Genomic DNA, 23,459 nt, shown 5'->3' with positions numbered 1-23,459 from the left:
TATTATCACCTACATATTATAGAAATTAAATTAATTTTATTATGTATTGTAATATAATAATATAACTATATTATGAGATGAAAAAAATATATATTTAAAATCATATCTTCAAAAATATAAATAATGTTACATTTCTAATAGTTTTATGGGTCCCTAGTTTTATAAAGCTTAAATGGTGAAATAATCGAAGATTATTAAATATATAGGGGATACATTAAACTGTCATTAGTATAACTAAGGAATTTTCCATTCAGTAATTGAAGGGAATTTATACTATTAATTGGGGAATACACTTAAGGGTTAAAAAGAATCATATTTAATATCCATGTTGTCAAAATGACCCAATTTACATATTACGAAGAACATTAAACAACAGAATTATTATATTTTAGGAAATCGTTCCAATTAGTTCCATAATAATCATGTTATGAGAATTTTGTGTGGATATATTCATGTATGGCAAAATACGGGACGAGAATTTGGGAATAAGATTCAAGCAGAACATATGCGGACATACTATTTACTCATGTGGAGGAATGGGCTTTTTCAGGTCAAAAAAACTTAAACGCTGCAATCAGACATATTAGATGGGTTTGATCGCTTGAAAGTTATATTTAGGTCATCTGGAAATTTATGATATGCAATAGGATGGGTATGAAGAAGTAGGCATGAACACGGGTAATATTACAGTTTATTAACTATTGGTTATGGTTAAATTCAAAACAAGACGAGTATCTCAGTAGTAACAACATTTAGTGGTCCCATAGATTTAACAAGACGGTTTCAGTTAAATTCAATTTTAATATATTTAGAGTATACAGAACAAGACCAGTATCTCATTCTAAAATATATACATCTAGGTTAAATACGTAAAATAAATAAAACTGAAACCGAATCCAAATTTGATTTAACATCCTTAAACAAACAGTTGGAAATGTTTGGATTACATTTAGAATAATATACACGTAATATCACATATCTAAATTATATCTTAATTTTTTCTTATATATATCATTTATGCAGGTCTGAATAGAGGTTTACATGGAAAAAAAATTCTAAGTTTTTTTTAAAATTATGCAAAAATAACCCCGCATGTATGTGCGGGTCCGAACCTAGTTTATTTTAAATTTAAAAACAAAAATATATTACTATGCTTCAAAAAAGAAGCTGTAGCACGGAGTATCACCTAGTTAAACTATTATAACATGAGAAGAAGCTGCCAGGTCATGAGGAGACGTTGTCGTAAGAAGCAAACAATGTGATGAAAACAAATTCAGTGTCGGTTTAATATTTGGTTACTTGGTTTAGAACACGGTATACTTTATCCTTCTTAAACGTTGCAATAACGGTTGAATTTCGGTTCAGTTTAACAGATGAGTAAAATGTGATTAAAATCAATAAAAACCGAATCTGAAGTTTACAATTCTGTTTAGATCCAAATAATGGGATATTTTGGTTGAACATTTATTCCGATTTAGATTCAGTGGTGGAGCTAGGAAATCAGTTTATCAGGGTCAAAAAAAACTTAAAGGGTCAATTGTGTTATTAAATTTTTTTTATAGGGGTCAATTGTGCTATTTTACCAGGATCATTTTGATTTTTTTCCTAATATTTTACCTAATTTTATAAATTCATCAGGGTCAACTGACCCTTATGAGTGTAAGCTGCCTCCGCCCATGTTTGGGTTGATTAAATCAGCTTTATCTTTGGTTGAATGGGCTTTGTTCCAGTTTTGATTGCTAACTTGCCAATTAGGGATGATGAAATTATGGTTATTTGAGGATGGCAGCCAATTTCAAGTTTTCAACTATACGTTTACACATAACTGACCGGACAAGAACAAAGAAACCATACTTAAGTATCTCATACACAACCATGAAAACAGTAGTACAAGAAGCATCGCCTAATTATAAGACTACATAAACTTAACTTAACCAAACCAAAACCTTGACAATGATACATAAACTGAAAGACACATAGCCAAAACTAAAGTTAAAACTAATTAATTAGAACATAACTACATATATCACACAAACTACATTAAACTTAAAATATGAACATTCTCGTGTTTTTTCCCCATGTATTGACTATCTTCTACCATCTCACTTTTAAATTCATCTTCCTTCCTCTTCAACCTCCACTCTATGGTGAAACACGATTTTGGTAGTAGCCTCTTTGTTGTTGAATTCAGAAAGAAATCCATTTCACTTTAATAAGTTTTTTTTTGACATGACTACTTATGCGGCTAATCAGATGACCCATTTCTTTGTCATGATCGAGCCACATGAGACGACTTATTTAACGCCATTGATGATATATTCAATGAGTTGCTTCACTGTTCAATTGAAATTTTGAATTATAATAAATTTGAGAGAAGGAGAATTTTTGCGGAGATCTTTTGATTATGAGTGAAGAATGTATTTTTTTTTTGGTTCAAATGAGTGAAGAATGTATATAATCAAAATCTAGTCATATTAATAATCAATGCATATTCTTCTTCTTTAGTTAATTTCTATATGAGATCACATTTTCTCTTTCTCTTTAACAAAATATTTAAGCAAGATGATGTCCTCAATGATAGTTTCCACCTATGCCCAAATGACTCTTTTTCATTTTATAAAAGTCTTCCAGTATCATTTGTTTTCCTGCTAATTTTTTTTACTTCATATATGACATATTTTTGTTGTTTTTTCTATGTTTTGTATATTTGTGACGCTCTTGAATTGATTTTTTTTTGGCATCCTCGTATTTTCTTTGTTTTAGATGAGTATACAATTTTTTTTTGTACAAGGTTTTCTCTAAAAGACTTGATTTCTTAAACCTCCAAACCCATAATCTTTGTTGTCTACATCATATACACATTACTCCATTATCATCTTTGCGACTATCAACATCAAAAGAGAATTTTTTTTACTCAAAAATCAACATCAACATCAAAAGAGATTTTTAAGTTATTTGTTCCATGATTTATCATTGTATTTTAAAATGTATCATATCGTTAATTTTTTGTTTTTCTAATAATTATATATTGTGTGTTTTAATGGATATTTATCTCTCCAAAATCATATTATTGTCGTTGTTTAACTGTTGTTGGTGAACAGAAAATTTTAGTTATTTAGTGTAACATATATGTATAGAGATATAATTGAATATATTACTATTTTCTTTCTAATATAGTTACTAGTAATTAGAATTAAATATGGATATAAATTATTAAATAGGAGTGTAATATTTTTATATAGAGTGATATTTTGTAATATATTACTATTGAACTGTCAACATTATAAGAGAAATTGGTGTGTGTATTCCATACATTCAATGATGTTATATTTGACTGTTTCTCTAGTTGACATTTATAGCATAGACTGTAATTTTGTTTTAAAAGTATATATAATTCGAAAGAAGAAAACTTTGGAGATTCTGCTAATTTAATATCGCGGTATGTTTAAGATTCTTTGTTCCAAGAAAATACCAAACATAGAAATAAATTTTTGTAGATGACGACTTAAAAGTGTAATTTGTTACATAAAAGATTCGATATTATCACATTAATATGTATCCATATAACAAATTTTAAAGATAATCAAAATTTTATATATAGTACAAACCGTTATAATTGTTTGATTAATAATTGTGTTTATATATAAAGATACAACAGTTAATTTTTATTGTCTGTAAAATACACTATTTTTACAACTCTCATTTTAATATATACACCAACTATTTTTTTCCATGATATAAACCAACTTTCAAATGGTCCCCATTTAACACAGCGACTTAACAACGAAAATTAAATTTTTATGTGTTAAAAATATGTTAACATTTAAATAATAATAGTTTTATATTAGAATCTAAAACAATTTCAAGCTGTCAAAAAATCATCAAAAATAATTATAAAATACCAAAAAGTATACCAAGTATTTTCAATCACTTTAAACCCCTGTAAAATACATAAACTTTTTGGACTTTTAATTCATACACCAGCTAAAATTTTCTTCTCGCAGAACCGGAATCAGACAAATATTAGAAAAAAGCTCTGCATGATCGAAAGATACTTCAGCTTAAGTGGTTAATGATCCCCTGTTGTCACCCAATAACTCGAGTTCGACTTCAAGTTATTAAACTCTTTTTTGTTAATTTTATCCTTTTAAATTTTATTTCTAATAAAATCAAAATACTAACTGGGGCCTTATATGGTTTCTTCTAGTTTTCCAAAAAATTTATAGTCTTTTTATGTGTTTCTTAGATTTTCATAAATGGTTTACCTTTTCTTTATATTTTGAAAGTCATTATGCATGGAATAAAATGATAAATACAAAACACTGCATTATATAGTCCCTCTTTGACACAGAAGACAAGTGATAGATATACAAATCTTGTTTTTTTTTTTAGTAGATAAAATGTAATCTAATTCTTGTATAGAAGACTAGCAATCTTGAAAGAAACCACTTTGCATCGGATATGTTACCTAAATCTGTATAGTTCCAAGAATTATAAATATGGAATTCCACAAACTAAAATAATGTACATTTGTTATATTATATCATACTAAAACGTACTATTTGTATATCTGTATGTCACTCATTGGATCTTTTGTATCCAACATGTAACCAACTCAACTATTTTTATTAATTGACAAAAGAACAAATTCCTACTCAAATAACTACAAATATTGACCCCCACATTTGTTTGACATTGACATTCTCTCACTTTTTTATATAGCAAACTAAGCCTCTAACACTTTCTTTTTTCTTTTCCCAAAACACTTTTTAGTATAATTTTATTCTGTAATCAAATTTTGCAAAATTTAATGTTCCTACGCCAAATGGCAATTCATGTTTGATATATATATAAATCGGGCGAACCAATAACATGTTTATCTTTAAAAATCAAAAAACAAAATAAAATTCTTCTTTTTCACAAAATCCCATCACGTAATAACACACAAACCCCAAGGGTATTTAAGTCTTTTCGTTTTTCTGTGTAAACTTCACTGTTAAATGAAATTGGAAAAGGAATGGCTTGTGATATTGGCAATGTCAATGTCTCTCTCTCTCTCTCTCTCTCTCTCAGTCTCTGTCTCTGCCTCCAAAATTTCCCTCTCTGTTTTGAGCAGTTAAGCTGCCTCATCATCAATCTCACTCACCCGAAACCCATAAACAATCATTATTAACCTTTTCTTGTTTTCATCAAAACCCCATTTCTCTAATTCTTCCTCACCTGACAGACACCTTTTTGATTCTTTTCTCCAAATCTTTTTACAGCTCTGTTCCTGCTTTTATCTCAATGTGTGACGGTTTTGTACTTTGATTTGTAGAGCAAAAAAAGATGCCATTTTCTAGGAATGTATACGGTATGAGCCAAACCGATGTGTATAGAAATGTCGATCGTGAAGACCCCAAAGCAATTCTCAATGGTGTTGCAATTACTGGACTTGTTGGGATCTTGCGTCAGCTTGGTAATCTTGCTGAGTAAGTATTTGATTCGAGCCTTCAAATCTCTCTAATTCCTTCCTTCAATATATAAAAAAAAAATGTGGGTCTTACTGTTGAATGATTCTTTGAGCTAATGGTGAAGTTAGAGATGAAAAAATCATTACTTTGCATGAAAGTATTGTTTTTTTTTTTTACTGGTTTAAGCTTACCCAATTGGCTTTCTAGATTACAAATTGGGTTTGTTAAGAAAAAAAAAAAAGAAAAAAAAAGAAAAAAAAAAGGTTACAAATTGGGAAATGGGAACTCATTGTTTGAGATAATTACAAATTGCATGATTTTTGTTTTTCCAAGTTTTCTCAGTGAAGTTTTTGAGTTAGGGTTTAGCTAAAAGAAAGAAGCTTTCTTCATTGTTTATCAATCCTTATCCATCTTTGGTGTGTTTTGTCATTGTTCCTTTGCTTAGTTTATGCTTCTGAACAACTCCTCATGTGGTGACACTTTATGTCGGCTCTGATATCAAGCTGCTGTGTAGCCAATTGCTAGATAGAATCTTGCTGAATTACAAAATTGTTGCTTAGTTGGGTTTGAGTGGTCTCTGGATCAAAAGGTTCATCAAGCTTCTGTGTAGCCAATTGCTATATAAGATCTTGCTGAATTATCAAAAGTGTTGTTTAGTTTGGGTTTTGAATGGTCTCTGGTTCAATAGGGTTTATCTTGGAATTAGTTAAAAACCATAAGCTAGAAACTTTCTTAAGGATTTGCTCTTTCTCTTAAATCAGGTTTGCTGCAGAGATATTTCATGGGATACAGGAGGAAGTTATGGCTACAGCTTCAAGAAGCAATCAATTAAAGATCAGATTGCAGCATATTGAAGCTACAGTGCCTCCACTAGAAAAGGCGATGCTTGCACAGACAACTCATATACATTTTGCTTACACAGGAGGTGTTTTTGTCTTCTTCTCTCTTGTCAATCTTCTTATTGTCTTGACCCAGGGTGTCTGATACTTGTTAGGTTTCCACATTTATTATGTTAATTAAAATTGTCATCCACTTAGTTTCATTGTAGGCCCAGTTCATATGCTTTTTCACTTACCCTTATACTAAATTTCCCCTCGTGAAGGCTAGTTTAGGATCTGGAATGATTGACTTAGTTATAAATTCCTGCAAGACTTTAGAATAGATTAACTGAAAATTAAAATGTCATTATTAGTTGTTTTTTTCTTGTTAGCAAATTTTGTAATTGTATTGGAACCTCCGAAGTAATGGTTGGTGAGGGAAGTGGTCAGTGTTTGGTTTTACCTTTTTTTATCTTGTGAAATTATTGAGTTTTATGGTGTTTTCAGGTCTGGAATGGCATCCTCGTATCCCAATTACGCAAAATCACTTAATTTACGACGACTTGCCTCACATGATTATGGATTCCTATGAAGAGTGCAAGGATCCTCCACGATTGCACTGGCTTGATAAGTATGCTTCAGGCTAAAATATCATGTCTGATATGTATGTACTATGATACATCATGTTAAACTGATTCCTTGCTTTATTTCCTCAGATTTGATATAAATGGTCCTGGATCTTGCTTGAAGCGATACTCCGATCCTACTTATTTCAGAAGAGCATCAAGCAACCTGATTCAAGGAAACAAGAAGTTACAAAAAGATAAGAAGCATTGTAAACTTAAGGTGTGTTTTCTCAGACTGAATCGGTGAACCTTTTTCTTTAGTATTCTCCTTTGCTTGACAATTAATTATCTGCTTTCTCTCATGGACCGCAGAAAAAATCTTCATCAAGGAGTCGAGATATGTCACGTTTGGCTTCCATTGCTAACCAGAATGCCAGGTAACATATAGATTTTATTGGAATGTTTAAGTTTTTGTGCATCTAAAGAATTATAAACTAAGACATGGAATTTACTCCAGGAAGACATTTACTTCATTTAGCTTCAGTGGACAAACCTCTTCTTCTAAAACCACCTCAACCAGTGACATGGAAAAAAGATCTGATTTTCAAGATCATCATTCTCGCTCTTTTGAGTCCAGAACTGGTTCTGGCTACATTGAATGCCTTTCAACCGCAACCTCTTCATTGAAGACTGGAGAAAGATCTAAAGGGGTATTTGTTTCATCCAGCTTGACACCGAGGTCTTGCACTATCGCGTCAGTTATTTCTGAATGTGAAACCGAAGATGCATATGATAATTCCCTGTTTAGTCCTTCGCAAGGGCAAGCTGCTCATGGCTCTTCTTGCGTTAGTTGGGATGAGAAAGCGGAGATATTGGAATCTCTTGGTTTGCAGACAGATGAAGTTTCTGAAAAGATGGAGACGAGCTCTGTTGTGGATGCACTAGAAGAAAAAACAAGCTGCAGAGAAGGGACTGGTAGAGTAGATTTCCATTCTAAGGACCTTGGAAATGATAAATCAGAATCAGGACTACAAAATCGTACTAGAATGGATGAGGTAAGAGAGATAAAAACTGGTCAGGTTGTTGTGGGGGAACTGAGGGATACTGAACATGAGACTGAAAGCGAAGGGGACTGTTTTGTTGATGCGCTTAATACTATCGAATCCGAACCTGAAAATGATCTAAGGCTCCACACTAGGCAAGAAGTAGTGCGCAGTTCCTGTGGTGTTGTAGATGAGAGGTTGGAAAAGTCAGTGTGTGAGCAAGAAATAGAACATACTTCAAACAGTGTTAAAGATTTTTGTAGAACAGATGGGTTTGTGGACTACGGTTTTAAAAATGAGGAGAATGCATCATTGGAAAATGCATCTGATAAAACGAATCGCCAAGACCCACAGGTGTGGTCAGATATCAACCGCTTCCAACAAAATGATCTTTGTGCAAAGAAGGATAATAAGCGTAACAATTCTGGTGGAGAAGATAGCATCACATTTACATATGTGCCAGGTCTCGAGAACAGCTTAGCTGGTTCATCAAACCCCTTGATTCATCATGGCTTACAGGAAAACCAAGAATCAGAAGCTGAAACTTCTAGTGATATCGAAGCCATTAGAATATGGACTAATGGGGGTTTATTGGGACTGAAGCCATCGAAACCTCCAGTCTTGGCTGTGTCAAGTTCTTTCAGTCCAGATTGCAATACCAAGGAAGCTGAAAAAGATAAATCAGACGATCTAGTTGAAAATGCTTCAGATAGAAATGTTCTGAATAAATCAAGCTTAGCAACGCCAGGAACCCAAGATCAAAATTGTTCAGATGGCGAAGGCACGAGTGTTGTAGACCAAAGAGAGTGCGATGAGATTTTTTACGGAGTTTTTGGACTCAGCCACAAGTTACTCACCAATAGTTTCCGCAGAAAAGATTCATTTGCCCTTGATAGAAAGACTGTGGCAGCAACGATTCCAGAGAATGATGAAGTGAATACAGAGAAGATGAGGTTTTGTGACCAAGACTTTAATGAGAAAACCTTAATGGATCCGTTCAGAGATGAAGCTCCTATTGATTGGAGTACTTCGTCCCCGCCTCTTCAACACATGAAAATATCTCTCAGTCCCGCTGACACCCTTCAGGCTTCCAGACTGAAGCTGAAATTTTCAGATGGGGACAGCAACTATAATACATTCTCTTCGTTTCAGTTGCTTCCAGAGGCTGCTACTTTCCTTCCTGATTCTTATTCAGACGATGACACGTTTTGTAGATCCTCTCCTTACATGTCAGATAGCGATGATTATCGTAGCGATAATCACTCCGTATCGAATTCTGAGCAGTGGGAAGAATCTAGTGACAGCCATGAAAGGAAAGAGCAAGAGCTATATGATTCTTTCCATGAGATGAGGCATGTTGACAACAATGCTGAAGTTTCTCCTCTAGAGATGATATCAGAAAGTGGTACTAATGCCCTAAACCTATCATACCTCCAAAATCCTGCTGAGCCCTTACCACCGCCATTTCCACCTGTGCAATGGATGGTTTCAAAGACACCTTCAGAGAAAACTGAAGATAAAACACAGTCCCTACAATTACAAGACGTTCTAAGGTTCGCCTTTGAGAAGCATATTTCGTTGCCTACAGTCAACAAAGAACAGCCTAGCATGGTGACATCTGCTCCTAAACCAGAAATTAAGGTACGGAGATAATTTGCACTCTTTTTTTCCTACTTTAGTGCAGTGTGGGTCAGTTCAATTTACGAATCCTAACAAGCATATGTTCTCATAGGTCCATCTGAAGAATAATGTCAGGGAGGGGAAACAAAGTGAAAACGCAAAGGAGACCGAAACTGGGGACTTCTTGCAACAAATCAGAACACAGGTGAGTGCAAATGTTCTTTATCTGAAAAAAGTTATGTGCTGATTCTTGATTTGTTGTATCATCTTTTGCTTCATTTCTTCATTTCTTTCAAATCATAAACAGCAATTCAACCTGAGACCAGTGGTCATGACAACGACGTCATCCGCGCCCACAACAACTGAGCCTATCATAAACACTAAGATCAGCGCGATTTTGGAGAAAGCAAACTCAATACGCCAGGTCCATCCTCTAATATCTGCATCGATATATATCCAAAGCAAATCTAATCTTTATTTCAGAATCTAAGTGCTTTTTGTCCTAAATCCAACACAACATTATCTATCACTCACTATCTTTTCTTCTTATCAGGCTGTAGCTAGCAAAGATGGAGATGAAAGCGATACATGGAGCGATACCTAAAAAAAAACACCTTTTGATCAAAGATTCCAGTTCATCTTTGTAATCTAATCTCTTAACGACATAGAATACGGAAAAGGGTTTTAAGCTAGTCCTGCATGCATTTTTTTCATTGTATCATATCTAATGTGTGGTGTGTACATGATACGTAAATTTTGTCGTGTGTGATCTACTGATCTTGTATCTTGAAAAGAATAAAGTAGTTCAAGGAATAAAAACTAGAGTAAAGGCTATTTTTCTCATCCACCTTGAGGAAAAACAAACTCACCTTTGATTTCAACCAACTATGATATGCAATTAACACATCAAACGCAAATCATATTAGGTAGTTAACTCATTTTTCTATGACTACTTTTTCTAAGTACTATGTACTATGTACTACCCACTAATTTGATATTATCATCAAAGCAAGTCGACACAATAGCAACATCGAATGACAAAACAACATAGGGATTCACGTTTCCGGCTATTCGATATATTTCAAATTACGATTAAGAAGCATATGTTCTCACAGGTCCATCTAAAGAATATTGTCAGGGAGGATAGACAAAGGACTAATGGAAAGGAGACCAAAACTGGAGACTTCTTGCATCAAATGCGAACACAAGTCAGTGATAATCGATTCTTCTCATGAAATAAAAGAGTACAATTGGATTCTTGATGTGTTGTAACATCTTTCATTGTATTCATCTTGATTTCTTCCATAGCAGTATAGCATAACATCGATTCAACTTGATACACGTGGTTCCCAAAATGACGACCCTACCATAAAAACTAAGATCAATTCGATATCTTAATACGCTAGGTGCATCTTCTAACAATCTCCTAATTCTATCCAAAAATCTGATATTTGCTTAATTAAGACTCTAGTTCTTTTCTCTTAATTACTCAATGCACGAAACCTTAGCTTGCGGAGGGACAAACCTAGAAAAGAGTTTAATCTTGTTCTACAAGCAATTCTTATTTTGTCGAATCTCTCATGTGTGTATTGTGTAAGTTGATATAGTAGATTTTGTCGTACGTGATATATATCTTCACGAAACGAGAAAACAAAGAAGCTAATATGCTACGATTTTTTTTACGCAGTGGAAATTAATAATAGATAGTTTTTGTTTAAAATGCATTATAAAAACATACGTTTTTTTATTCGGTCTCTGAACTATATTGAAGAGGATCAGTTTTGTGTCAGCTGTGCTATCGATTCTGGAAGCAATCGCAGTTTAAAAAGGTTGTGGGAGAAAATATTAAAAGATTTTTAAAAAAAATTATTGGTTATAAAGAAACATTAAAAAGTGAGTTGGCAAGTAAAAGAGACTTCGGAGAAGATAATAGAGAGATCTCAAAACATCTAAGCCGTGAAGTTCGCTTATGTTGTGGTCTTTAATTGTTTTCTTATATTTTTTGCCACTTGAATCAAAACATTAAAATAATAGAAGATTATGTTCGTCTGTGAACTGTATTAGTATTTTCTTAATGTCTGTCTCGCATTAATTTATATGGAATATTAAATCTTAGAAATTTGCTTGTGGACATGTGATGGGAAATTGAACTAACAGTTTTGTTGTGGTAAAAAAAAAATTATTGCTTCATCTTTGGACTATGCAAGTATGGATGACAAAATTATAATTTTCAACTGGGTGATAAAACATACAACATAATTGTGTCTACACATTTTTTTTCTTGTTGTTGAAAATGCATGTTTAATGATTGATCAAGAATTTAGTATCCTACATGGCTACATTAGGTCTTGAGTTCAATCCCAAAACAATGTAGCACACCAAAGTTTTAAACAATACATGATGTTTAACTAAAATAATTACTTCTTTTTTTTCCATTGGATATAGAGATAACAGAATGACAACCAATATATGTTTGGCTAACAAATACTAAAATTATATTATCCATAAAACTTAAATCAGGTAATGTGTATTTCAAAATTCAACAATAACCTTTCACATGCCAATTCCTACTTTGGACTGTGTTCATTTGTTCAACAATTTTAATTAATTATCCTCAATTCTTTTCCTTTCCTCTTTAAGTTATAATTCTAAATCGAAAGTAAAGATTTCCAAAGCATGTACCCTCAAGGAAAGTGCCCCTTTTTCCCAACGACATTAAACACGTATAAAGTTTATTTATAAATTCATCCCACTTTATCTAGCAATAATCAAACATCATTGGCTTTATTAATTTTATGGATATGTCTCCTTTTTACTGTCTATAACCATTAGTATTGGAAGTTGTAACCCTCGGAAAGAACCTTGTTGTTAATATCAAATGTGTTTTCCTCTTAAAGCTAACGCATACGTTTATAGAGCTAAAATTTTTACATTTTATGCACAACCATGAAAACAAACTAATTTTATCCTTTATCTTTGTATTTGATCTGGACTAAGTTATACGAGTTCGAAATTAGAATTTGGATAGTGAGTGATACACCTACGATGTTAATATAAACAACTAGACTATATGTCCTAGTCGATGCTCTCTAATTATTTTGAAATATGTATGAGCATAATCCGGCAAGTTCAAATACAAATCATTAATTTATTCTATATAAGATCAATAAAGTACGAGTCATATCACTGTAATAGGCATTAAAGAGAAAAAATATTTATCTAATTTATTTCCTTTATTCGTCTAATTAATTTAAAATCACTTTATTAAAGATAGGATTAAAGAACAAACCCCATATAAAAGATTTTGCTTTTCTTTGTAAAGAGTGCTTTTTATATAAAGTGAATTTTGCTAACCCAAAAGAAGCACATACTGAAAAGTTTAAGATTTGAAAGGAGAAAAGAAAAAAAATGGGCAACCAACAAAAGTTAGTCACCAAATCCATTGAAACCCTAAAGAAAGAAGAAAGAAGAAAGAAGAAAGAAAAAAAATGGCGTAAGAAAAGATAATCCACCTTTACAAGGTACAACTAATTACATGTGCGTGTATATATATATAAACTTCCTTTGTTTTGTATAATACTAGGTCTGAGCATTTGGGTGTTCAGTCGTGTTCAGTTCGGATAATTCGGGTTCGGGTTTTTCAAGTTTACTAATATAAGATCCGAACAGGTGTTCATATAATTTCGGATCGGGTTCAGCTTCGGTTCCTATCAGGTTCGGGTTATTTTGATATCAAAATTATTCATTAACAAAATCGTGACACGTGTCAATTATATCATTCAGATGTTGACACATGTCAATTCTAAAAATGTAAAAATTCAAAACTTACCAAAAAAAAGTTTTATATAAAAGTAAAATAGAAAAAAGAAAACCTAATTTTATCTAAAACTATAAAGAAATTATATTATTTTATCTAATTAATTATACAATTAATTACTGTTTCTAAAAAAATGTAAATACTCACATTTTCATAAAGAAAGAGATTGTTGAAGTTAAAAAAAAAATTGATCGTTTCATATTTTTTCACCAATCAAATAATTTATTCAAGAAGACTGCTATTGTAATATATAAGTTAGGTTTACGTAAGATTAACGTATGCAATTTTGTAACTATAAAAATGTTAAAAGTGAAGAGATATAGAATAGATTATTTAATGTGTTTATAAAGACAATTTGTTGGTAGTAGTAAAAACTAAAGAGTATATTTTAACAGTAAAATATATTTGTGTGTACAAATACACTATTAGTGGTAATGTAGATAGTAAATTTGTAAATAGATATACATTAGTGTATTATAGCAAAAAAAACGATTATTTTCTATAACTAAAAGTTTATCTCTTTACTTTAATACATTGTTTTTACTTACGAAAAGAATTAAATATATATTATTTTTTAAATTTAGTTTAACTTTAATAACTTTGAACTCATCTACAACGATTTCTTTAACTAAAAGTGTATCTATTTACTTTTTTTTTCAACCAAACAATAAATTAAAAGGAAATTCCTCGGTTAGTTGTCCAAGGCGGAGGGTAGGAGTTTACAAAAGAAACTTCAGAGATAAGAGAATACAAAACACTGGTAAGACAATTCGCCTTCGTATTTGACAAGAGATGGAAAATAGTGGGAAAGACTCGAGCGAGTTAAACTCATCGAGCAGTGGAGAGAAGCTGCGAAGGGCACACTGAATCCGTCTCATTGAACCATATGCAGAGTCAGAGAGAGCGACACTGATTTTTGTCGTTGGAAAAAGGATTCCGTAAACCCGAAGAAGTCGAAGCTATAGTGGAAGTGGATAAGGAGAAAGCCATTGGTGAAGTTCCCCTTCCCCACTCTTCTTTCTTCTTCTTATCTCGAATCCCAAATTAGGATATTTTGCACTACAATCAATGTTGACATTAATAAACCGAACTGGTTCATCGATCTCTTTCCATAGTCTATAATATGTTTTTTTCCATTTTTGATTTCAGTCTTCCGTCGATTTTACAACTATCGATCATTGTTTAAGAATACAACACAAAGTTATATGATTTGGCGTTAAACGAAGATACAGATTCAATGGTTAGTCAAATTTTGGTCTGATATAAGTTGATTAATTAATAATGCCAAAACTTAAAGTTTGTCTTTAAAAGCTTTTAACTCCATTAAATTTAACTCAAACTCTTAGACATTAATTAAACTACTACATTAGATATTACAACTACTACATCCCTTAAAACTAATACATTCCTTAAACTCTGGACACTAAACTTAACTCACCTTCTTCTTCTTCTCTTCTTCTTTAGTTCTTCTTCTTAACGTCTTTCAGTTTTTTCTTGCCTCTGAATGCATTGACAACGATCGTGGCAAGGTGATGCTGGTAGGTATTTCCATTATTCTCAGGAACTGAGCCGCACACATCTTTCACGATCTTGACAATCTCTACTATGGTTTTCTTTACAAGAGTGAGGGCATTCAAAAAAAATGTGATTAGTAGTCTCAACCGCAGAGTCGCACTTTTTACATCAAACTAGATTTTAACCCGCTGTACACCGCATGCATATAACTTTTATTATAATTTATATTTTATGCTGCATCTATTTGTTAAATATTGGATGTTTTGTAAATATAGGAATAACTAAATTTTCAGGTTGTTGTGCAGCTAAATATTTATATTATTTTTTAACCTGCAAGACACTTCATGACCATTTGTTTGTTATTTAGTTTGTTTTGTTTAGTGTTTGAAATTTTATTTTGATTTTTAATTATTACAACAAAAAAATAAAGGATCTAAATACATAATCAGTAATTTATAAGTCACATTTTTCCTAATGAATTAATTATTTTATAAAATTTTAGTAAAATCAACTTGATTTTATGTCAAATATTCTAATATTATTAGTGTTGATAAATAATTAAATGAGGATTTAACCCTTATTAACACAAATTTAATAATATTTTATTAATTCCAACATGTCTTTTTATAACTCATCTACTATATAACCACATTATATAGTATTTTAGACTTTTTTAATTTTACATATTCGTAATAATTTAATTTAATATTAAGTTTATATATGTTAATTATAATATTTAAATAAATGTCAATCGAAGTTAATCAAGTACTTGTTGTTTTCTTTGTATACGAAGGATTCAAATATATAATATCTTCAAAACACAACATAATGTATGGTTAAATATATGATAGTTGCTATTTGCATATTGGTTGCTGTTATTTTTTTAATTGTAATCAAATGTAAAATATTTAGGAAACAAAATCTGGAGTACGGTTAGTTTTGGAAAATTTTTAGGGCTTAATGTTGTAAATAACTTTTTAAATAAACAAAACTAAAAGGGCATAACACAAAATGTACTTCAAAAATGTTAATATAGATATCACATTAGATAGTTTTTATTTATTAAAAATACTTACTTTATATTCTTTGTTAAATTTAGTTTTATTTTAAAAACTTTAAACTCGGACATCGGACGAGTCCTAATCTAGTCAATAATAAGTTAATAAATAATAACATATTGCCACCACACAAACCGTATAATATAATATTTATACGTGTACAACATGATTAGAGAAAAATTGATCAAATTAAAACAGTTGTATTACTAGAAAAAAAATGTATTCTATGTAAATAGAAAACATACTTTATTAATTGTCTTTAATACTTCGATTTGGCTATAAACTAAATCTAGTCACCCTTAGAGGAATATGGATACAATTGTTTAAAATCAGAATATTATCTTTATATGCATACTTTGCAAAAATAGTTCAATGGATGAAATTCTTCTTCAACGTAAAATATATACGCACATTTATATTCCCTTTTTGCAATGTCAATTAAATTTATCTTTCATCTATATATTTTAACTAAAAAGTCGATCTCTTTTAAAAGTACTTAAAAGTTGTTCTTTTGCGACTATATAGTATAAAGTTACCAATGAGAAAAAACATATAGTATAAAAAAAAGCACGAACTTGAGAAAAAAAATAAAGAGAAACATGAACATCGATTAGTGCTTTCCTTTTCCTTTTTTCTTTCTTTTTCTTTTTTCCCTTTCTCTCATCTTTAACGCTTTAGAGTTTAATTTAAATAACGTACGTGAATTATGTTAATTTAAATAAAATATTTAAAGAAACATGCTTTGCTTAACTTTATTTGATTTTTTTTCCAAGGCAATATCCACTCAACCGTTCTACTAGTTGATCAAGCAGAATTGCACAAATTATTAGTCAAATTTCACCACTATCCACGGACCATGACATGCAAGAAGGGATAGATGTTCCATTTAAGTTTAACATAGTCTTGTTAGTGCAGCTAGAACTATATTTTTGCATATACTATTATTATTTTATCCAAGTTCACAATTAAAAAAAAAAAAGAGAAAAAAGAGAAATTCTCGATTAAATTTCAGTTTTCCCTTTATTATTTCATCCAAAGAAACTCTTATACTACCAAGAAAAAGAAGAAACTAAAATTTTCCTAATGAAATTTATTTTTCTATACAATACACAATGAAATAAATAAATGAAGAAAATGGAAGGATGACTTGGAAAAAGGGGGGCCAAAAAGGATGAATTGAAAGCTGATCCCCTCTAGTCATTCAGGCTGCTTATTCATCTCTTCTCCTTTTCTACGCCAACACACCAAACGCTCTTTCTCTTTGGCGGCTTTATCCAAATCTCACTTACATAATCTTTGCAATCGCATAAGTTTTTTTTCCCTAATTTCTTATGTTAATTATACTTTGTAAAGATTTTCATATAATTTTCTTGGTCTATGATCTAAACCTTACATTTTAATCTCATATTGAAGAATTGAGGTCGAACCCCTTACACCCAAGCGGTAAAGCAGAAGTGAGAAGTCACCACTCAAGTTGCTCTCTCGACTCATATATACTTCCAAATATTTATAATTCCAAAAATGTTAGTCAACGATGAAAATAAGAAGAAATAGATGATGCTGTTGCGAATTTTAAAAGGATAAATAGTATATCATATAGATAACATAATTAGGTTTTGAATGTGATATTTGTTTTGTTTCTGTGACACAACCCCAATTCAGAAAATATTAAGAACGCACGTACCCCTATCCAAATCACGTTGTCGCACAAAAGTATCAATTTTAAAATATTCAATAATTAATATTGAAACATACATTTTGTGAATTAGTTAGTTATATAAAGAAATATTTAGATAGCTTGTAAATTAATTATAGTAGGTTTGCTTTAACTCGTTTGATGCAACGAAACAAAGCTCATTCTCTGCATATGAAATGATGTTATGAATTTTTGCATGTTTTAGCTAACAACTGAAACAATATCAAATAGTACGAAAGGAAAGCCCGGCTCCAGTCCAAGTTGTTCAACAATAGTGGCTACTAGTGACTTAGAAATAGTATTAGCAAAAGGAGTAAATTCAAAACCAAATATATAATTCACATAAATTCTGATAAACAGTCATGTAAATAAATAAAAAGTGTTAAAACATCACTATTCCAAAATACCTTCTATAAAATATACGGAAAGACTATAAAGAATGTACTGAAAAAGTTTGAAAAATACACACATTATGGTGAAAAAGCAAAAGAATACAACACATTTTGTCAGCTGATATATATGGATCGATATTTCCTTGAATGCAATAAGCAGTAAATGCGCCTAACATATTCTTTCATAATATTTTTATATTCTCCCTTACTACAACACTATTGCTTTTCTCTCCTTTCCTACGAAAAAGATATAATAATGTTTTCATTTTCATACAAATCTTTTTTACAAAAAAGATTGAAATCTTCTTCTTATAAACGTCTCTTCTTCTCTCTTTCATCACTGCAAGAAACTTAAATCACAACTCTCTCTTCTCTCTCCCTTACTCTCTCTCTCATTTTAATGGCGACCCAAGACTCTCAAGGGATAAAACTCTTCGGCAAAACCATAACATTCAGCGCCAACATCACACAGACGATAAAAAAAGAAGAGCAGCAGCAACAAGTACAGCCAGAGACACAACCTACAACCTCCGTTAGATCATCTTCATCGGATCTGACGGCTGAGAAGCGTCCAGACAAGATCATCCCATGTCCGAGATGTAAGAGCATGGAGACTAAGTTCTGTTACTTCAATAACTACAACGTTAACCAACCAAGACACTTCTGCAAAGGCTGTCAGCGTTACTGGACCGCCGGTGGAGCTCTCCGGAATGTTCCTGTCGGAGCGGGTCGTCGGAAATCCAAACCTCCCGGACGTGTCGGTGGATTCGCCGAGTTGCTAGGAGCTGCGACTGGAGCTGTTGATCAGGCTGAGCTAGACGCTTTGCTTGTGGAAGAGTGGAGAGCCGCCACGGCGTCACACGGTGGTTTCCGGCATGATTATCCGGTGAAGAGACTCCGTTGTTACACGGATGGTCAATCTTGTTAACTATTTTTTACATTTTTATTTGTCTTGTTTTCGGGTTCGGGTTTGGGTGGTTTTTTCTATATTTAACCCGTAAAAGGAAAGAACGTGGTTAAATTTGCTTTGCTTTTGATTTACTGGATACGTAGTACGTACAGGCTAGCAATTAAAACTAACTAGTTAAATTAAATTAATTAGTAGGTTTTTTTAATACTTGCTTCTCTACTAAACAGCTGTCGCTTTTTTTATTTTATTTCAAATAAGTTCTCTTGTTTGAATATTTCTAGCTGTATAAATTGAAGCTCGTGGGATTTCATATTTTTCTTCTAAAAACAAAGACGGTGACGTTGACCATTAAATACGCTTAATACTTTTTTAATTAGTATTATTGCTCAATCTCATTAACCTGTAACAATTTAATTGTGCTGATGTTTGTAGCATTGCATCGTTAAAGTGTACGTAAAGTTAGTTAAATGATTATGGAGTATAACTTTAAACCAAGAAACCTCATTCAATTGGACATTTAAGTTTTCACTTTTCAGCTATAAACTGACAATCGCACAATAATGAGGACACCTACAAATCTGGAAATACGGTTTTTACTGTGTTTATGAAGAAAAAAAAAATTGAACATAAATTGGGACAATCTAAAATGCTGTTTTCCAGTTAGACCACTTAAGACAAACAAGTAAAGATCTTTCCAAAGAATCCTACTAATCAGGTTCATGGATGTATTTTAATAGACAGAATTTGTTTTTAACTTAATTTTCGAGAAACTGACTTGAGTAGAATCAGGTGAATGCTACAGAGAAGCTACTGTGATCATGCAATCACATAAAAGAATACGACAGAAGAGACAACAAAATCAAGACTTGTGTGCAAGTCATGTCCTGAGTTGGGAAAAGAAATTGTGGGTCCTGTGAATTGAGTTCTGGGTTGGTCAGAATTTATAAATGCTGGACGAAGCTCATAATAATCAATGAGTTATGAGGTAAAGGTTTGGGAAAACGAGAACACAAAGTTGACTTGTGAGGCTAATAGAGAAAGAAACTGCAAACAACCAAATGAACACAAATCCTACATTTTAAGCACTAAAGGAAAAAGTAAGAAACCATGACATAATAAGATCATAATCGAAACGAGAAATGGGCAACAATCCATACAGTTTAACTTTCTCCATTGAGAAGCATCAGTTTCTTTGTGTCCAAACGATATCTAAAACCGAAAAACAAAAGAGGGTGAAAGAAAAGACCGACGACAAACTCACTCACTCAGGACATGATTTTGGCAGACCGGACATAAAGGCTGTCAACGACCTTCCCCATGTTTGCAATGGTATCGAGAGTAGCCGAATAGATAGCATCAGCTTTTGGATCTTCGAATATGATGAGACATCCAGCTCCTTGATCCAATGTACCTGCAAATTTCTTGTCAAGAATCATCTGAGATAGCTTCTTCTCCACATGGTCGACTGGCAATCCAATCAGCTCAGCAATGTGAGCAATCTCAACTCTTGAGAAAGGCTCGATCAAACGACAAAGATTTTGCTCCAGAAGCGTGTCATAAAGCGAAGAGAGATGCCTGTGGACAATTGGGTCATCTTCAAGCTGTGCTTTGTAGTCACGGAGTGCGTTCTCAAACAATTTCAAGGACCTCTTTGAGTGAGCATCAGCGACTGCTTTCATGGCATCCAGGTCAGGGCCAACGTACTGGAGTCCAGCCTTTGAGGAGATTATTCCTGCAACATCATCAGCTTGGCTAACCATGATCTTGCACAGTAACATGTACTTCAGACTGAAAACCGCTCTTGGATCTCCGAGAGCGTTGAAGGACTCAAAGGCTTCAAAGAAGTAGCTGTATCCGGTTTTGTAGTCCTTCTCTTCAGCGTGAAGAATCCCACTCTGCAGATCAATGGTGCCTTGTTGGGCCGGTGGGACATATATAGCGTTTGCAGCTGTCCTAGCTGCAGTAAGTGCAGCTTTTGCCTTGGGTAAATTTCTCAATGAGAAATGAAGTTTGCTCTCCAGCAAGTCAATGTCGACCAGAAGGAGCTTATCATNCTGGCAATCCAATCAGCTCAGCAATGTGAGCAATCTCAACTCTTGAGAAAGGCTCGATCAAACGACAAAGATTTTGCTCCAGAAGCGTGTCATAAAGCGAAGAGAGATGCCTGTGGACAATTGGGTCATCTTCAAGCTGTGCTTTGTAGTCACGGAGTGCGTTCTCAAACAATTTCAAGGACCTCTTTGAGTGAGCATCAGCGACTGCTTTCATGGCATCCAGGTCAGGGCCAACGTACTGGAGTCCAGCCTTTGAGGAGATTATTCCTGCAACATCATCAGCTTGGCTAACCATGATCTTGCACAGTAACATGTACTTCAGACTGAAAACCGCTCTTGGATCTCCGAGAGCGTTGAAGGACTCAAAGGCTTCAAAGAAGTAGCTGTATCCGGTTTTGTAGTCCTTCTCTTCAGCGTGAAGAATCCCACTCTGCAGATCAATGGTGCCTTGTTGGGCCGGTGGGACATATATAGCGTTTGCAGCTGTCCTAGCTGCAGTAAGTGCAGCTTTTGCCTTGGGTAAATTTCTCAATGAGAAATGAAGTTTGCTCTCCAGCAAGTCAATGTCGACCAGAAGGAGCTTATCATCTAATCTCCTAACCTCTTTAACCAAAGTACTCAACAGCGCCAAAGCTTCAACATACTCCTTGTTCTCCATCAAAAGAGCAGCAAGCCTAGCCTCTACTCGCTGCCTGAGGAAAGTACGCTTCTCAGCACGGGTCCATTCCACCATTTCTTTGCAAAGAGTGATCTGGAGATCAGTTGTTCCGGGTATCTTTGCCACAGCATCAATGATTCCTCTGACGATTTTGGCGGTTTTCGCCTTGGGGATTAGCGAAAAGAAAGGCCTCAACTTGGTCAACAGTTTCCGGAGATCCTCACCTCTCTTCTCCTCAGTCAGTCGATCGCAGAGGTTTGTAATCGCTTGCTCCTTGATCCTTATAGCCTCAGGAGATGAAGAAGGGTCTTCTAAAACCTGGTAAAGTATCGAAATAGCCTCAGAGCTGTTGGCTTCTTGAGCCAGAGAAATCGTCTCTGTGGTAGCAGGATACGTAACCATTGCGGTGGTTTTTGTGCAAACTCAAATCCCTGCAACATCAAAGCCATAGATGTGTTTATACAAATGTTCAAAATACTTATCTTTTCAGACTTATTCCTACTCTTAAGATGTGAACAAAGTATTGATACAATAACAAGATAATCAGATCAAAGTAATCACTGCCCTCTGTATCTAATGATCAAGACAAGCCTAGAGATCTAACACATACAAAGCAAAAACAAGAACTGAATTACGAAGCTTAGTTCAGTAAGATGAATCACAGAGACATAGTTCAGTAATTTACTAACTACTCAGTTCGAATCATCTACTTTTTAAGATCCATTCAATTACCTACCAGCACCGCTCTGTTAGAACATAGTCGAGCTAATCCACGAATCTGATTTATCTCCACTAAGGTAAACCAAATCGAACAAAGCTAAACCCTAGAACTATCGAGAGAGAAAGAGAGAAGGAACCAGATTTGATTATTAAGACATCGAAACAAAAAGAACACGAAAACCCAGAAATAAATTAGATCCGATAGGCAGACCCATAAGCAAAATTAAACAAATTTCGCAAGAACAAGACTTTACCGATGAATCGGCAGAATCGTCGGGCGTGAGATTTTGGTAAAGCTTTCGACGGGACGACGCTAAAGAGAAGAAAAAAAAAAAGATATACGATATATTTGGCTTGAAAGAAAAGATAAATGGACAGCTTTTTCGTTAATTCTCAGTTTTATGAAGGGTATGTTTGTCATTTTCTATCAGGAATTTCGAATTTGGCGTCTTAAAATCTAGCGTTTCGGATGCAGCGTTTGTAACCAAACTCCCAAAGCTGCAAAAGATCTTAGCGCAAACGCATGTCGTGAAAACGCTTGTTTTGTGATTCAGGCCTAGTGGGCCAAACTAAAAGCCCAATACAATACAAAACTACGAATTACGAAAGTTATTTGATTGTATTTTATTTTTCTTTCTTCATCATGGAATGTGTTCTGTAGAGAAGTAATAAAAAGAGAATTTTACCATAAAAAAGGTAAGATTAATATTGGAAGGTAATCAAATCATTCTTAAAACAAGGAATTCCCAAAAATATAACAACAACAAAAAAAAAAGAATGTTGGAACACAAAAATATAAAATATTAAAAAAAAAAACACCGTTAAACTTTTAATATAATAACAAAAGGAGTCATCCAAAAATTAAAATTGTTGAGAGATGTGTATAGTAAAATATGGGGGTAATGCAATGTATATGTTAAGCTTAATTAGAAGGTGACGTCAGGGACGATTCCAAGCTCCTTGAAAGCTTGAGGACAATCAGCGAGAGGAGTCTTCCTCATGAACCCAAGTGGGTTAATGGTTCTAGTCTCGTTTGAGACAATGCCATCATTGGCCGTGAGACTGATCCTGGCTGCGTTTCTTAGGAACTCTTGGTTGTTCACTTCGCCACACTCTGGGTCAGGTGATTGGACGAGGAC

The 23,459-nt window shown here is 33.2% G+C and overlaps 3 protein-coding genes across 4 annotated transcripts in view; 2 read left to right on the top strand and 1 right to left on the bottom strand.

Moving 5' to 3' along the window:
• On the top strand, positions 5,040-10,345 carry LOC104776952 (protein SCAR3-like). Its single transcript, XM_010501133.1, has 9 exons — positions 5,040-5,471; positions 6,215-6,378; positions 6,779-6,902; positions 6,988-7,117; positions 7,210-7,274; positions 7,355-9,521; positions 9,613-9,705; positions 9,808-9,924; positions 10,054-10,345. Exons 1-9 carry the CDS (start codon positions 5,329-5,331, stop codon positions 10,102-10,104), a joined length of 3,054 nt encoding a protein of 1,017 aa, XP_010499435.1. The 5' UTR covers positions 5,040-5,328; the 3' UTR covers positions 10,105-10,345.
• On the top strand, positions 18,159-19,132 carry LOC104776951 (dof zinc finger protein DOF1.5-like). Its single transcript, XM_010501132.2, has one exon. It carries the CDS (start codon positions 18,379-18,381, stop codon positions 18,904-18,906), a length of 528 nt encoding a protein of 175 aa, XP_010499434.1. The 5' UTR covers positions 18,159-18,378; the 3' UTR covers positions 18,907-19,132.
• LOC104776949 (26S proteasome non-ATPase regulatory subunit 11 homolog) overlaps positions 19,983-23,459 on the bottom strand; it is a 6,500-nt gene continuing 3,023 nt past the window's right edge. The window contains exons 1-3 of one of the 2 annotated variants that reach the window (XM_019243718.1): positions 22,575-22,682; positions 21,125-22,031; positions 19,983-20,535 (exon numbers count right to left, since the gene is read on the bottom strand). In XM_019243718.1, the coding sequence (XP_019099263.1) occupies positions 20,154-20,535; positions 21,125-22,002 (1,260 nt within the window). In that variant the 5' untranslated portion in view covers positions 22,003-22,031; positions 22,575-22,682 and the 3' untranslated portion in view covers positions 19,983-20,153. Of the gene's footprint in view, positions 20,942-21,124; positions 22,032-22,574; positions 22,683-23,459 lie in introns of those variants that run through there. The other variant, XM_019243717.1, reaches the window with a different exon arrangement.

This window comes from Camelina sativa, chromosome 3, assembly GCF_000633955.1.
Source record: "Camelina sativa cultivar DH55 chromosome 3, Cs, whole genome shotgun sequence".
Classification (NCBI taxonomy): Eukaryota; Viridiplantae; Streptophyta; class Magnoliopsida; order Brassicales; family Brassicaceae; genus Camelina; species Camelina sativa.
Note: the sequence above shows the minus strand (reverse complement) of the source record. Positions and strands in the feature narration are given on the sequence as shown.

Bases quoted from the DNA above. Each gene is read 5' to 3' on its own strand.
- LOC104776952 (XM_010501133.1), top strand. From the start codon at position 5,329: ATGCCATTTTCTAGGAATGTATACGGTATGAGCCAAACCGATGTGTAT. The intron at 7,118-7,209 runs GTGTGTTTTCTC...CATGGACCGCAG, and splicing joins AGAAGCATTGTAAACTTAAG to AAAAAATCTTCATCAAGGAG. The intron at 9,706-9,807 runs GTGAGTGCAAAT...AATCATAAACAG, and splicing joins TGCAACAAATCAGAACACAG to CAATTCAACCTGAGACCAGT.
- LOC104776951 (XM_010501132.2), top strand. From the start codon at position 18,379: ATGGCGACCCAAGACTCTCAAGGGATAAAACTCTTCGGCAAAACCATA.